Source organism: Solanum verrucosum, unplaced genomic scaffold, assembly GCF_900185275.1.
Source record: "Solanum verrucosum unplaced genomic scaffold, falcon-dt-bn FXZP01000113.1, whole genome shotgun sequence".
Taxonomy (NCBI): domain Eukaryota; kingdom Viridiplantae; phylum Streptophyta; class Magnoliopsida; order Solanales; family Solanaceae; genus Solanum; species Solanum verrucosum.
Genome location: NW_026020105.1, coordinates 2,339,447 through 2,351,751, shown reverse-complemented (window position 1 = coordinate 2,351,751; position 12,305 = coordinate 2,339,447). Strand labels below are relative to the sequence as shown.

Sequence of the window (12,305 nt, the reverse complement as noted above, 5' to 3'; positions counted from 1 at the left end):
TAATCGATAATTTTATCTTACCAAAACAATTACTAATTTTTAAATTTCAAATTTTAACTTAAAAATGTACCGTAATAAACTAATAAATTTGTGTACATGCATCATATATCCTTTAATCTATTTAGTGTAAATATAAATAACTTTTTTTTTCCCGTAACCCCTCTAATCTTATTAGGAAAAAAGGTGCCTATTTTTCAAGCTAGGAGATTTCCATTTCTTTTCATATAGTAGTAAAAAATTCTTAGGAAAAAGCCAAACGGAGACTTGACTTAAAAATGAGAACGGGGTAAAGCCAATAAATAATCGCCACGTACTCCCTCACCCCCCAACCCCCCAAACAAGAATTTCCTCTTTATTGCCGATGATTGCATTTCTTCATCAGTCTCCTACACAGAACCAACTCTTCCTTCACCATTTTTGAACTCATCACTCTCAAACCCAAAAAAAAAAGAAAAAAAAATTAAAAAAGTTTCTCTGAACCAAAAATCTCAGCAAAACTCTCAAACTTCATCATCAATTTCTCAAGTTTCATTCTCCGGAGTTGATTTGTTTGTTGATCAAAAAACGGCTACCCTCCGCTATCTCTGTGAGTTTTTTTTTTCATCTAAAGGTGCCGATCAAGTTTTTAGTTGTGAATTCATCTTTGATTCTGTTTTCTCTCTGTTTTGAGATTTTGTTTTTCGCAACCAGAATTACTGATTTAAATTTTTTTCGTTTTGTGTTTCTGTATTCCGATTATATGGCATCTGTTTTGATACATTTGATAACTTCCCCAAATTCCGTGATGAAGCTAGAATTTTCATTATATGAATCATGCTATTTACGTGATTCAACTGACTCTTCTAAAAAAGCTACTAATCTCACTAGCAGTTGAATCATATCATTTAGGTGGAGGTCAAAGGATTCAACCTTTAGTTAAATCATGTAAAAATTGTTTAATTTTCCGTCGATAAAAGCCCCTCGGACTTTTGCTAACTCCGCCCCGATTTAAATCCCTCATTTTCTCCGTTTTTTATTATTTCAATCTATTTTTGAAAATATTTTAACACAAAATTTCATTGATCAATTTGCACGGCATATCAATACAAATTTTTTGATGGACTGAATAAATAAATGAACGATTCAATAATTCATAATCAAATTAAATGCTAATTTTGCACATTCTAAATAGTTAGACCTTGAATGGGTCATCAGTTCCTGTAGTTGCATGAAATTATATGAACACTGGGAATTTAACACATGTATCTAATAGATTCTATGTTCACCATTCTCTTACGGACTTTTTCTTTTTCGTTTTACTTATGATGTGCGTGTGTGACTCAGCGAGAATAAATTGGTGGTTTTCTAATGTATTAAAACTCGAGTCAAGTTGGCTAGGAAATGACGTGTTGTTCATAGTGATAAAACGTTTTAATTTATTTGTCTTATTTTAATTTGTCATGTAGTTCAAGAAAATAGAAAAAAAGTTTTGAATTTTGTGATTTTAGTTTGACATGGTATTTATGTTATATAATATTTTCTAATATTGATAGTGTTATTTCTTTGTTGCATTAGAAAAAATAATGCATACATTAGCTTTTTGTGTTACTAATGTTTTGTTTGGTACATTTTTTCAACATATCTCTTAGAGGGTGTCTGGATTGATTTTTTCAAATGACTCCCAATTTATGTGACTTACTTTCCTTTTTAGTCAGTCGAAAAAAGAATGATACATTTGTATATTAAGTAACAATTTAACTATAAAATGTTTATTTTACTCTTAATGAAATGATTTATGACCACACAAATTTTTATTATTTATTTTGGATCACAAATTTTAAAAAATTTCATTTCTTTCTTAAACTCTATATCAAGTGAAGCTACCCCACATAAAATGAGACAGAAAAAATATAAATTAAAAGTCATAAGTTGATAATACCTAACTTTTGACTTTTTGTTTTGTATTTAGCTTTATAAAAGTACTTAAAAGCACTTCTGAAGCTATACAAATAATTTCAAAACTAAAAATAAATGTTTAAAAGCCAAAGTCATAAAAATTAAGTCAATTTAAACACCACTGAGTCATACACTTTATTTGGTATCAAGATACGAATAACTATAATGCAAGGAGTTTTAGTGCATTTATTAGCGTGGTTAAAAATATATTTATCCCTTAAAATATTTTCAGCATCCTTTCCACCATATTTGAGTAGAGTATTTTTGCATACAAATATTTTTTTCTTAGAAATTATGCAATGCATGTTATTTTTTATGAACCAAATCAAACAGTGCATATAAATTACCGTCTGCATAACTAATATCAATATTACTAATACGCCTTATTCAACATTATTCTTATGTACTTTACTAAACCATCTCTCACTCTTGGTTTCAAATTTGGCTTTTTAAATTTTCCTCCCTATAATGCAAAAACTTGATCCCCAAGTAATTTTGGTACATTCCTATCAACTACAACCAAGTGGGAATAGACTCCACAATAATGACGATTTCAATTCTTTGTTACAAAGTCTCGGTCAAATTTGCATGCGTTGACAAAACTAGTTGTCTTTGTTAATAGGAGCAACACATAGATAGCATGAATTATTTGCCAATCTTCCTATTTCGTTTTGTTTCACTAATTTTCTACATTAAATTAGTATGTCTAATAATTTAGTTATCATTTTATTGTATGACTTATAGTAAGATAAAGTTTTGAATAAGAATGATGATATTAGTAATAATTGGATAGTACTCTAGGATGTAACCTAAGGATTAATAAAGTGGATTAAAAATGTTGAGGTCTCAGATTTAAATATCCATTAGAGATTTTAAATTTAAATACATATTTTTCAAACTTTTTATAATATTAAGAAATGAAAAATATAGTAGGCTTAACAATTGTTTTGCTTAGAATAGTAAATGTTGCAATTATGTTTCTTTGCCAGGAGGCTGCTGGGGCATGATGTCCAGCAATACTCCCTTTTTTTACTGATTTTTTTCTTTTTTTTTACCCTCCCTAGGAGCTCCCACCCCTTTTGCTCCCTTGGTGACTCAAACTCACAATCTTCAGGTTGGAAGTAAGGGGTGCTTACCATCCGAGCAACTCCGTCTCGTCTTTTTTTTACTGGTAATGAAAAAACTAATATTATTTTTTGTTTTTTGCTGGCTAAATATTATTTAAACATCAAATGTTGTTATAGGTGTATATTTTTTTTTTGTTATAGGTGTGTATAAGTGAACTTATAACAATCAAAAGATGTTGTAGAAAGTATTTGGTAGTTGGAATGATGGAATTCTGGTTTTGATATTTGGTTGGTGAGTGAAAAATATTTTTAGAAGAAAAATATATATTAAAAGTTAATAATCAAATTGAATAGTATTTTGATAAAATATTTTTTTTAAATGAATAATTATGTAAAAGTGTTAGATGAAGATGAAATTAAATAGTTAAGATAATTCTCTCTGTTTTTATCTTCAACTTTTTTGCAGAGAAAAAGACTAGACATTGCTCTGTGATTGTGATTCCAATGGGTCGTTTTCCCTATCAATAATTTCACTCTTTTGTCTTTTCCTTTCTGTGTTTCCAATGAGTGAAATGTGTTTTTTATTCCATTGTTTTCTCCACCTTTTTTTTGTTTTCTTTTGATGGGGGTTCTTCATACGAAATTGTTTACAATTAGTGGCTTTATATGAAGAAATATATGAATCTTGGAATTTAACTCTGCTCTTTTTGTATGATACAATCTGTGCTTCGATTTTCTTGATGGCTTTTTGTTTCTCTTTTCTGTAAATAAATATAATATCTTGACAGGACATTATATCAGCAAGAATTAGTGTTCCTGCTATGCTAGTGAACCGTATGGGAGCTTTTTGTAAATCTTGGTAACATGATCCCAATATGTGAAAACAGGATATCGATTTCAAATTCTTAGTCGTGAGGGGGGTTGACCATTAGTCTTTGATAGTAATAGTTTTCTTGGCTTGGATTTGGTAATGTACAATATATGACTCTTGGAGTGACTATTTTCTAAACGCAGAAAAATGGAATTCTCTCAAGCATATTACATGAATGATGACTCTGACGATAATTCTCCTTATATCTTCAAGGGATTTTCCTCAGCAACTACATCTCAGAGGCGTGGTATTCACCCGGTATGTTCAAGTTCTTTATGAAACATTGATCTTTTTTTCCATAAAAAGAGCACATAGGTAGTACAACTTACCTGCAAAGAGTAAAGTAGCAGCTATTTTCTATATTTATTGCTTGTTAAGGCCTTCTCTTTTCAACAATTGTGATGTATGCATTTCCTTTGTGACTTAAGACAGCAGTTAAATTGAAAATGTTTTGTTAGTTCTGAGTCATGTTTGGCAAAACTATTGAATAAAAGTTTGAAGCGTTCTTTTGATGATTAGAGGTGTAACCTAGTTCTCATGTATTACCATCTTCTTCCCCATATTCTTTTCTTTTTGACGATGAATGCACTTGACTAACAATTCATGCAATATACAAGCTTCAATTAATTGAATGTCCCATTGTGTTTCATGATGAGCCAATCTTTAGTCCCTGTTTCCTTTATAGCGTCTTCTTTTAGACGAAGAAACAAGGGAAAGAGTCTATGAGAGCAAAATCTCTTGATTTTGAGAAGTTACCTCTCTTGTACTGCAGCTTGCAGGATATGACTTTAAGACTGAGGCTTATCAGAAGGTAGATGAATTTCCTGCACACATCATAAGAAAAGGGGATAAGAAGATAAAAGATTTGGTGAAGGAGCATGTACTCCCTTTCCTTCCTGCTAAATCGCTTATGAAGTTTAAGGCTGTGTCCAAAGATTGGGAAAAATGGATAGCTAGTCCCTTATTAACCCACCAACAAAGTTTCTCTTGCCAGAGTTTTTCGGGCTACTTCTATCAAAATATGAGTAAATGGGATATGAATACTACGTTTTTATCTCTGGACCCTTCTACAATTGGAGTTCCCAGCCCAGCCCTTGATTTCTTGCCTGAAGTTGTCAAAATTCTAAGCTCTTGCAACGGGTTGCTCCTTTGTCAGGGGTTAGAGAAGTATTATGTTTGCAATCCTGCAACCAAAAACTGGAAAATTCTCCCCCCTCCTCGGTACTATCATGGGGATGAACCGGCAATTGTTCTTGCATTTGAACCTTCTTTGCGTAACATTGAGGCATATTATCATGTTATCTGTGCATTTCCTATGCTTGATCAGTCAATCATCGGATTTGAGATTTACTCTTCAGAATCAGATTCTTGGAGCTGCTCTTCTGCATACTTTTCTGATCTAGAAAATCCGTGTCTTGTTGGTGGGGGTTTGTTTATGAAGGGGGTTGCTTACTATGAGACAAAATCAAACGAAGTATTGGCCTTTGATGTGAAAGAAGAGATCGCTGCAATTATATCTTTACCTGTTGAAGTTGAGGGGGATGGATCCTTAACACAGATGGACGGTGAGCTGAGCTACGTTACTGCTTCTAATGTAAGGGAAAATGTCTTCTTAATAGATATCTACCAAGGCGTGGAACTGAACCTGAAGCACAGTGTTAGCATCAATCTTGGACCCGAGAGGAGTCTTACTTATGCGTGCAAGGTACTACCCTGTGTTAACAGTGATGCTGTGGCTATTCAGGTTCGCGAACACATATACTTGTATCACATCAGGGAGCAGAAAGTTGAGTCTATAGCAAGTCCAAACGCATTCGGTTCAGCCAAAAAGTTCCTGCCCTACATAAACAGCCTTGCTAATGCTACATTGAACTGAAGCCTTAATTCACTCTGTCCATGGGTGAAAATCACTGATTTTACAGCTCTTTTGAATCTCTGCTTACATTATGACTTGGATGATGTATAAAACTAAGTTGACATTCTCTTTTTTGTGAACAATGAATTTTGTGTAAGGACCTGTTTCATGTGGATAGTGACATTCTTATTATCTTTCGTCTCAACATGAATATTTATTTATTCATTTTTGTGGTTTATTTTTCAACTGTAAATTATGGTATATTCACCCCACAGAAATCATAATGAGTATTGTGCACAATGTATAATGCAAGAAACAATTTTATTCAAACATGTTAGAGGTAAAAAAAAAAAATCAATGCTAGAGAGAGATCTCATTGTGTCACTTTTTTTGGTTGAATGAAAAAAGCCACGAGTTTGAGAACCAATTATTAACAATCACAAACACGTTGAAAAATTTCATCTTCCTCAAAATCTAACACGATGATGACATTTGCTAGCTTGTCTCTCTTTCTAATATCTATGACCATTTCTCTGATCAGTAAAATACTTTTTAAAGATATTTTTATCCATCATAAATTCGGATTGGTTAGCTGATATCAGTTTGGGCAAATACTAATTCCAATTTGTCAATAATAACTTTGGACATAATCTTATTAATGAAGTTACTCAAACTTATTGGTCTCATATCAGAAAAAAAGTATTAATATTATTTATTATTATTATTAAGAAGGATTAGATTAGTATGATTAAGCTTAAACCAAGTTTGTCATACTTTATAGATGCTTACCGAAAAGTGCCTATTTGTGAAGCAAACTTTTGATGCAATGCAACCACTAGGAATACTCCAATGGAGAAATGACTTGGTAAATCCAATGAAAATTAACCACGTGACCCCATTCCACAAAAATATAAAGTTATATTATATTCTCGTTTATTTTTACTTGTCTATTCTAAACTTTTTACGCTTTTTAAAAATCAAAATACTTAATGAACAAGTAAAACAAATTTGACTTTTACTCGCCTATTTTGAACTTTACACACATTTTAAAACAAAATACTTTGGCCCTGTTTGGAAAGTCACACTAGTAATTGAATTTAGTGTAATTGAGTATTATTACACAGTGTCTTACATGTTTGGTTGGTCATGTAATTATTTAGTTTGGTTGGACAGGTAATTACTTGGTCAACAAGTAATTGAATGTAATTGAAGTAGGTAATTACATGGTATAATTACAAGCTGGTTACTTTTTAAATTCTTGCTTTTAAGTTTTTTTTTTCATTTTAATTTATTTTTTATTTTTACTACTTTAAAAAAAATATTATATTATTATTTTAATATTTTTAATTTTTTATTATTATTATTTATATTTAATTTCCTTCTCATTCTCAACATTTACTTCATGTGATTCCATGCAATTTTTATTTTTTTTTCATTAGCATAATTTTGATAGTATTCTAATTTTAAAATTAAAGTAGAATTCATTGTTGAATAATGTTATAGATTTACATTCTCCTCTTCTTTTAAATCATATTTATGTATGTTATGTTGAAATTTGACATAAGAGTATTATGTCAACTTTTTTGTTTTAGATTTAGAATTTATGTTATATTTTCAATTTCATTTGTTTTAGGAGTATTGACTCGATATTTTACATTGCAAACTATTCTTTTAGTTAGACTTAATAGATTATGTTTTGTCAAATGTTTTTATAATTTTATGGCATTATATTTATAATACTAATTTTTTTGTCAAACATGCATTTCATAGAAATTTTGTACTTTAGTTTTTGTGATTAGTTTAATTAAAATATACTAATTTAAAAAATATAAATTAATTATTTTTTATAATATTAGGCAAGAACATATGTTTATTAATTATTATATTTTTAAAAGACAATATATATCTTAAATATTCAATTTAAAATCATTTATAAATCACTTATTTGTCTAGTATATTTTTTTAATTTTAGATAATTAATTTTTATTTTAAAAATTTAATATAACCTTATGATTATCAGGCCGGGGTGTAAATATATATACTTTAAATGTAGAATTTGACATATATATATATATATATATATAACGTAATTTCTGATAACCTTATGATTATCAGGCCGAGGCCACTGCATTGCTTGTTTAAAATCAAGAATCCTCAGCGCGATTTAATTATGTCTGCTTTCTGATAAGATGCTCTGTTCTGTATCATATTAAAATTCTGTATGCTCTGTTCTGTATGTATAAGATTCAAATTCTTAGTCGCGGAGATTTGATGAGTAATAGTACTAGTTTTTTCTGATTACAACTTTTCCAAGAAAGAAGAAAAATTAGCTACTTACATTGCCAAATGCCAATATATGACTTTTTCTAATTGCAGAAAGATGGAATTCTTTGAAGCAGACAACATGATCCATGACTGTCACCATAATTCTCATAAGGTTTTACCCCTTTTTCTTTATACCTCAAATTGCTCTCTTCAACTGCAGCTTGATTACTTAAACAACTTCATTTCTTATGAACTTCCTCCATATGTCGCAATGAAGAAAGATCTGAAGATAAAAGATGTGGTGAAGGAACATGTGCTCCCCTTGCTTCTTGCTAAATCGCTTATGAAGTTTAAGGCTGTGTCCAAAGATTGGGAGAAATGGTTATCTAGTCCCTTATTAGGCATGAAAATGAGCCTGAAGCGCGCATCAATCGAGGTACTAACAATGATGTTGTAGCTATTCATATACTTGTATCATATCAGAGAGCAGAAAGTTGAGTTTATAACATGTCCATGCGATAGCGGCCTGAAGGAGCCTTAATTCACTATATTTTTTCCCTACAGTAGAAAATCACTGATTTTACCTATGAATTTTCAATTTTTGGTTCATGTACACCATTTCTTTATAATCATAGATATGTCAATATATTAATAAGAAATGCAACAATTACAAATAAATGAGGAGCGTGCTTTTATTATTTAAAATTAATTTATTTTAAAGAAGCAACGGTAAATGAGAAAAGTGACAAGTAAAGAAGACAATTGTGGGGTAGAAAGCACAAAGACAAGGAGGAACTATAATTCTGGGAATAAGAATAACTAACTAATGATGTTAGGTGAAATTAGAGGTGTTAAATGGCAAGATTTGGCAAGAGAGAGAGGCCCCCTTCTTTTGAGGAACACTCCAAGTATTGTTTTGGGGGGTTGGGGCTGGGGAAAACTGCTAGACTAAGATGAAAATTTTACAATGTTAACATTTCTCTCTCTGTTCCATTTGACAATCATTATACATTCTTGTTCTTCATTGAGGTAAAAAATCTTTTTTTTATTTATTTATTCCCATATTATATAATGCAAGTAACATTGTTCATGGAAATATTGTAGGGACATTGAAGAATCGTTGAGAAGAGCAGTTAACGGGAGATAGATATTGAGGGAATTTTTATCATTTGTTAAAAATATGGATTCATCTCCTGGAACTGCTTCCTCCAATGATACTGATTCTAAAGAAAGCCCTTCTTCAAATGGAACTCCGCCTTCATCTTCAGATTCAAAAAATGATTCTCCTTCGTCTTCGTCTTCGTCTCCACCACCAAAAAATGAATCTCCACCTTCATCACCACCACCACAATCTCCTCCTCCATCTCCTAATGCATCACCACCTCCAAAAAATGATTCTCCTCCGCCTGCTTCACCACCACCATCCTCTTCTGAATCTAATTCATCACCATCAAAAGATAATAATAATATTAATAATAATAACGATCAATCCCCAAATCCTTCTTCTAATACACCTTCACAATCACCACCACCATCATCCACGTATAATACTCCATCAACCCCAAATAGTCCTAAAAATCCTCCATCATTTCTATTATTTTCTCCACCACCGCCTGTTTCTTCACGTGAATTGCCTGCACCTCCTCATGCACATTTGTCTCCTCCTCCACGCTCAGGATCTAATCAACCATCACCTGCAAACGATGATTCCTCAAGTACTGTTGGTATAGTAGCTGGAATTGCTGTCGGAGGCATAGTCATAATTGCATTAATCATTCTATGTGTATGGTGTAGTAAAAGGAAGAAGAAACAGAGATACTATATGGCTCCTGGACCTAAAGGTATGTTACTAATTACTAATAAAGTGTTGTTTAAAGCATAGTATTACTTTTTCTTTTCTTTTTTTTCCCGATTAAATATGTTTTTGATTAGGTGGTGATCCATACTACAATAACAACAATCAATGGAATAGACGTCAGTCGATGGATCATGTAATGAAGGTACCACAAAGTGAAATGGGGACTCAGAGTGGTTGGGCTGGAGCTACTCCACATCAGCAGGGAGCTAGTTCAAGCGGCGAATTTGGCTCAGGTTATTCAGGCCAAGCAGTGCCATTGCCTTCTCAATCACCTAACATGGGACTTGGTGGTTTCTCCCAGAGTCAATTCAGTTATGAGGAGCTAGCTAAGGCCACAGATGGATTTTCTCAGACCAATCTGTTAGGACAAGGTGGTTTCGGATACGTGCATAAAGGTGTTTTGAATGATGGAAGAGTGGTTGCCATCAAGAGTTTGAAAGCAGGAAGTGGACAAGGAGAACGAGAATTTCAAGCTGAGGTTGAGATCATTAGCAGAGTTCATCATCGTCATCTTGTGTCCCTCGTTGGATATTGCATTGCTAATGGACAACGCATGTTGGTCTATGAATATGTTGACAACAAAACCTTGGAGTTTCACCTTCATGGTACATACTCCCCACTTCTACTAAGATCATGTGAATCATATTCTGAAATTAAGAGAATTATTTTCCTAGTTGATTCCCGAATTTCGATTCAATATATTTCTTAATTCTAGTTTTGATAAGGGTGAAATCAAATTCATTATTGCAGGAAAAGGTCAACCTGTCATGGATTGGGAGACCAGACTTAAAATTGCTTTGGGATCAGCTAAAGGACTTGCTTATCTCCATGAAGATTGTATGAACATCCTAATCTACACTTTCACCTCTCTCTGTCTCTCTTTATCTCTCTCTCTCTCATTTCTTGATATATACATGCAGGCCAATATAGAATTATCCACCGTGACATCAAGGCTGCAAATATTCTACTAGACCTCAATTATGAAGCCTTGGTAATTAAATGATCAGCCACATTTGATATGTCAATGAAAATATGAAGAACAAGTTTTATGTTAAAACCTCGCGTTTTTGTTTAAGAAAGGTTTATTAACCATCACAATGCCTTTTAGATTTAAAGGAAAATTTTGGTTTATTAGGTGGCAGATTTTGGATTGGCTAAGCTTACTTCGGATAACAACACTCATGTATCAACTCGTGTTATGGGAACATTCGGGTGAGTCAAGCATAACTACTTAGTCGTATAAAACTTGTATTCAACAATCAGAACCAATTATGCATTTTAACAAACTTCAGATGTCTCTAAGCTAGAAAGTTACTTGCAGGTACTTAGCTCCTGAATATGCATCAAGTGGCAAACTAACAGAGAAGTCAGATGTGTTTTCATATGGAGTAATGCTGTTGGAGCTCATAACCGCAAAAAAACCTGTTGATCCTAGCAATATGATGGAGGATAGTTTAGTAGATTGGGTTTGTTCTAGATCCTCAGTTCACATTTGATGTGCTTAGACTTTTAACTTTTGCTTGAGGTATTGATCTAATATATGAATGTATACAGGCTAGGCCCCTTCTTACAAGAGCACTGGAAGAGGAAAAATATGATGGATTGGTAGACCCACGTCTTGAAGGGAACTTTGATACAGAAGAGCTACATCGCATGATAGGTTGTGCTGCTTCTAGCATTCGCCACTCTGCTAAAAGACGTCCCAAAATGAGTCAGGTATGATTACCCTCTCTAGAAGATAACAAATACTGCATATTTACATTATAATTTAACATGTTGTAGCATATTTTGGTGGTTTGCTTATATGGACTCGAGAAATCCTCTAGTTGTCATATCTTTACATGATATCAGAGTAAGGTTCATCTCCGTTTGGACAAAATGACTAGTTTCACTTATAAATATTATGTATTATGAACAGATTGTACGTGCATTGGAAGGCAATTCATCGTTGGAGGACTTGAACGATAATCCAAAACCAAGCAAGGTTCCTAGCTTTGCCGCGTCAAATGGGGCATCCACTCAGAGCTATGATACTGGTATGTATAATGCTGACATGATGAAGTTCAGGAAAATGATTATGCCAACCCAAGAATTCAGCAGCAGTCCAAGTGAGTAATGAACCAACCCTTCTTCCTCCTCCTCAAGCAACGATTCAACACGCGGGCAAGAGTAAAAAAAGAATGCACCTAAAGCTTGAGATATTTTTTTTCAAAACATATTCTTGGCTGGAACTTATAACAGAGATTTGGGATTACAAAAAATTAATGTTTATGATGAACATTCACTACTCATATCTTGATTTGAATAACAAAGATTATAGGATCAGAATACAATTATACTTTTTTTTGTTTCAATATGTACAGCAATTCACATACAATTTATTCCTACAAAAATGTTGAAGATCTTTATGTTTACCATATAGTCATCTGCTTGCTATTTGTATGTTTATATTTG

At 32.5% G+C, this 12,305-nt stretch overlaps 2 protein-coding genes and 1 long non-coding RNA gene across 4 annotated transcripts; all 3 read left to right on the top strand.

Annotated features, from left to right (window-relative positions):
- The first annotated feature begins 337 nt into the window (after positions 1-337).
- On the top strand, positions 338-5,900 carry LOC125825241 (F-box protein At5g49610-like). Of its 2 annotated transcripts, XM_049504590.1 has the most exons (3): positions 338-586; positions 4,017-4,131; positions 4,646-5,900. In XM_049504590.1, exons 2-3 carry the CDS (start codon positions 4,021-4,023, stop codon positions 5,747-5,749), a joined length of 1,215 nt encoding a protein of 404 aa, XP_049360547.1. In that variant the 5' UTR covers positions 338-586; positions 4,017-4,020; the 3' UTR covers positions 5,750-5,900. The 2 variants fall into 2 exon arrangements, with proteins under 2 accessions (XP_049360547.1, XP_049360546.1); XM_049504589.1 differs by lacking the exon at positions 338-586 and having other exon boundaries at positions 4,004-4,131.
- A 2,977-nt stretch (positions 5,901-8,877) lies between these two features.
- LOC125825249 (uncharacterized) lies at positions 8,878-9,139 on the top strand. Its single transcript, XR_007442837.1, has 2 exons — positions 8,878-9,022; positions 9,098-9,139. It is a non-coding gene; the product is annotated as an uncharacterized LOC125825249 (long non-coding RNA).
- Positions 9,140-9,160: 21 nt separating this feature from the next.
- On the top strand, positions 9,161-12,224 carry LOC125825195 (proline-rich receptor-like protein kinase PERK1). Its single transcript, XM_049504527.1, has 8 exons — positions 9,161-9,834; positions 9,926-10,456; positions 10,602-10,688; positions 10,772-10,842; positions 10,987-11,063; positions 11,173-11,317; positions 11,406-11,567; positions 11,770-12,224. Exons 1-8 carry the CDS (start codon positions 9,174-9,176, stop codon positions 11,965-11,967), a joined length of 1,932 nt encoding a protein of 643 aa, XP_049360484.1. The 5' UTR covers positions 9,161-9,173; the 3' UTR covers positions 11,968-12,224.
- Positions 12,225-12,305: the final 81 nt, after the last annotated feature.

Bases quoted from the DNA above. Each gene is read 5' to 3' on its own strand.
- LOC125825241 (XM_049504590.1), top strand. From the start codon at position 4,021: ATGGAATTCTCTCAAGCATATTACATGAATGATGACTCTGACGATAAT. The intron at 4,132-4,645 runs GTATGTTCAAGT...CTTGTACTGCAG, and splicing joins AGAGGCGTGGTATTCACCCG to CTTGCAGGATATGACTTTAA.
- LOC125825195 (XM_049504527.1), top strand. From the start codon at position 9,174: ATGGATTCATCTCCTGGAACTGCTTCCTCCAATGATACTGATTCTAAA. The intron at 10,843-10,986 runs GTAATTAAATGA...TTGGTTTATTAG, and splicing joins ACCTCAATTATGAAGCCTTG to GTGGCAGATTTTGGATTGGC. The intron at 11,568-11,769 runs GTATGATTACCC...TATTATGAACAG, and splicing joins GACGTCCCAAAATGAGTCAG to ATTGTACGTGCATTGGAAGG.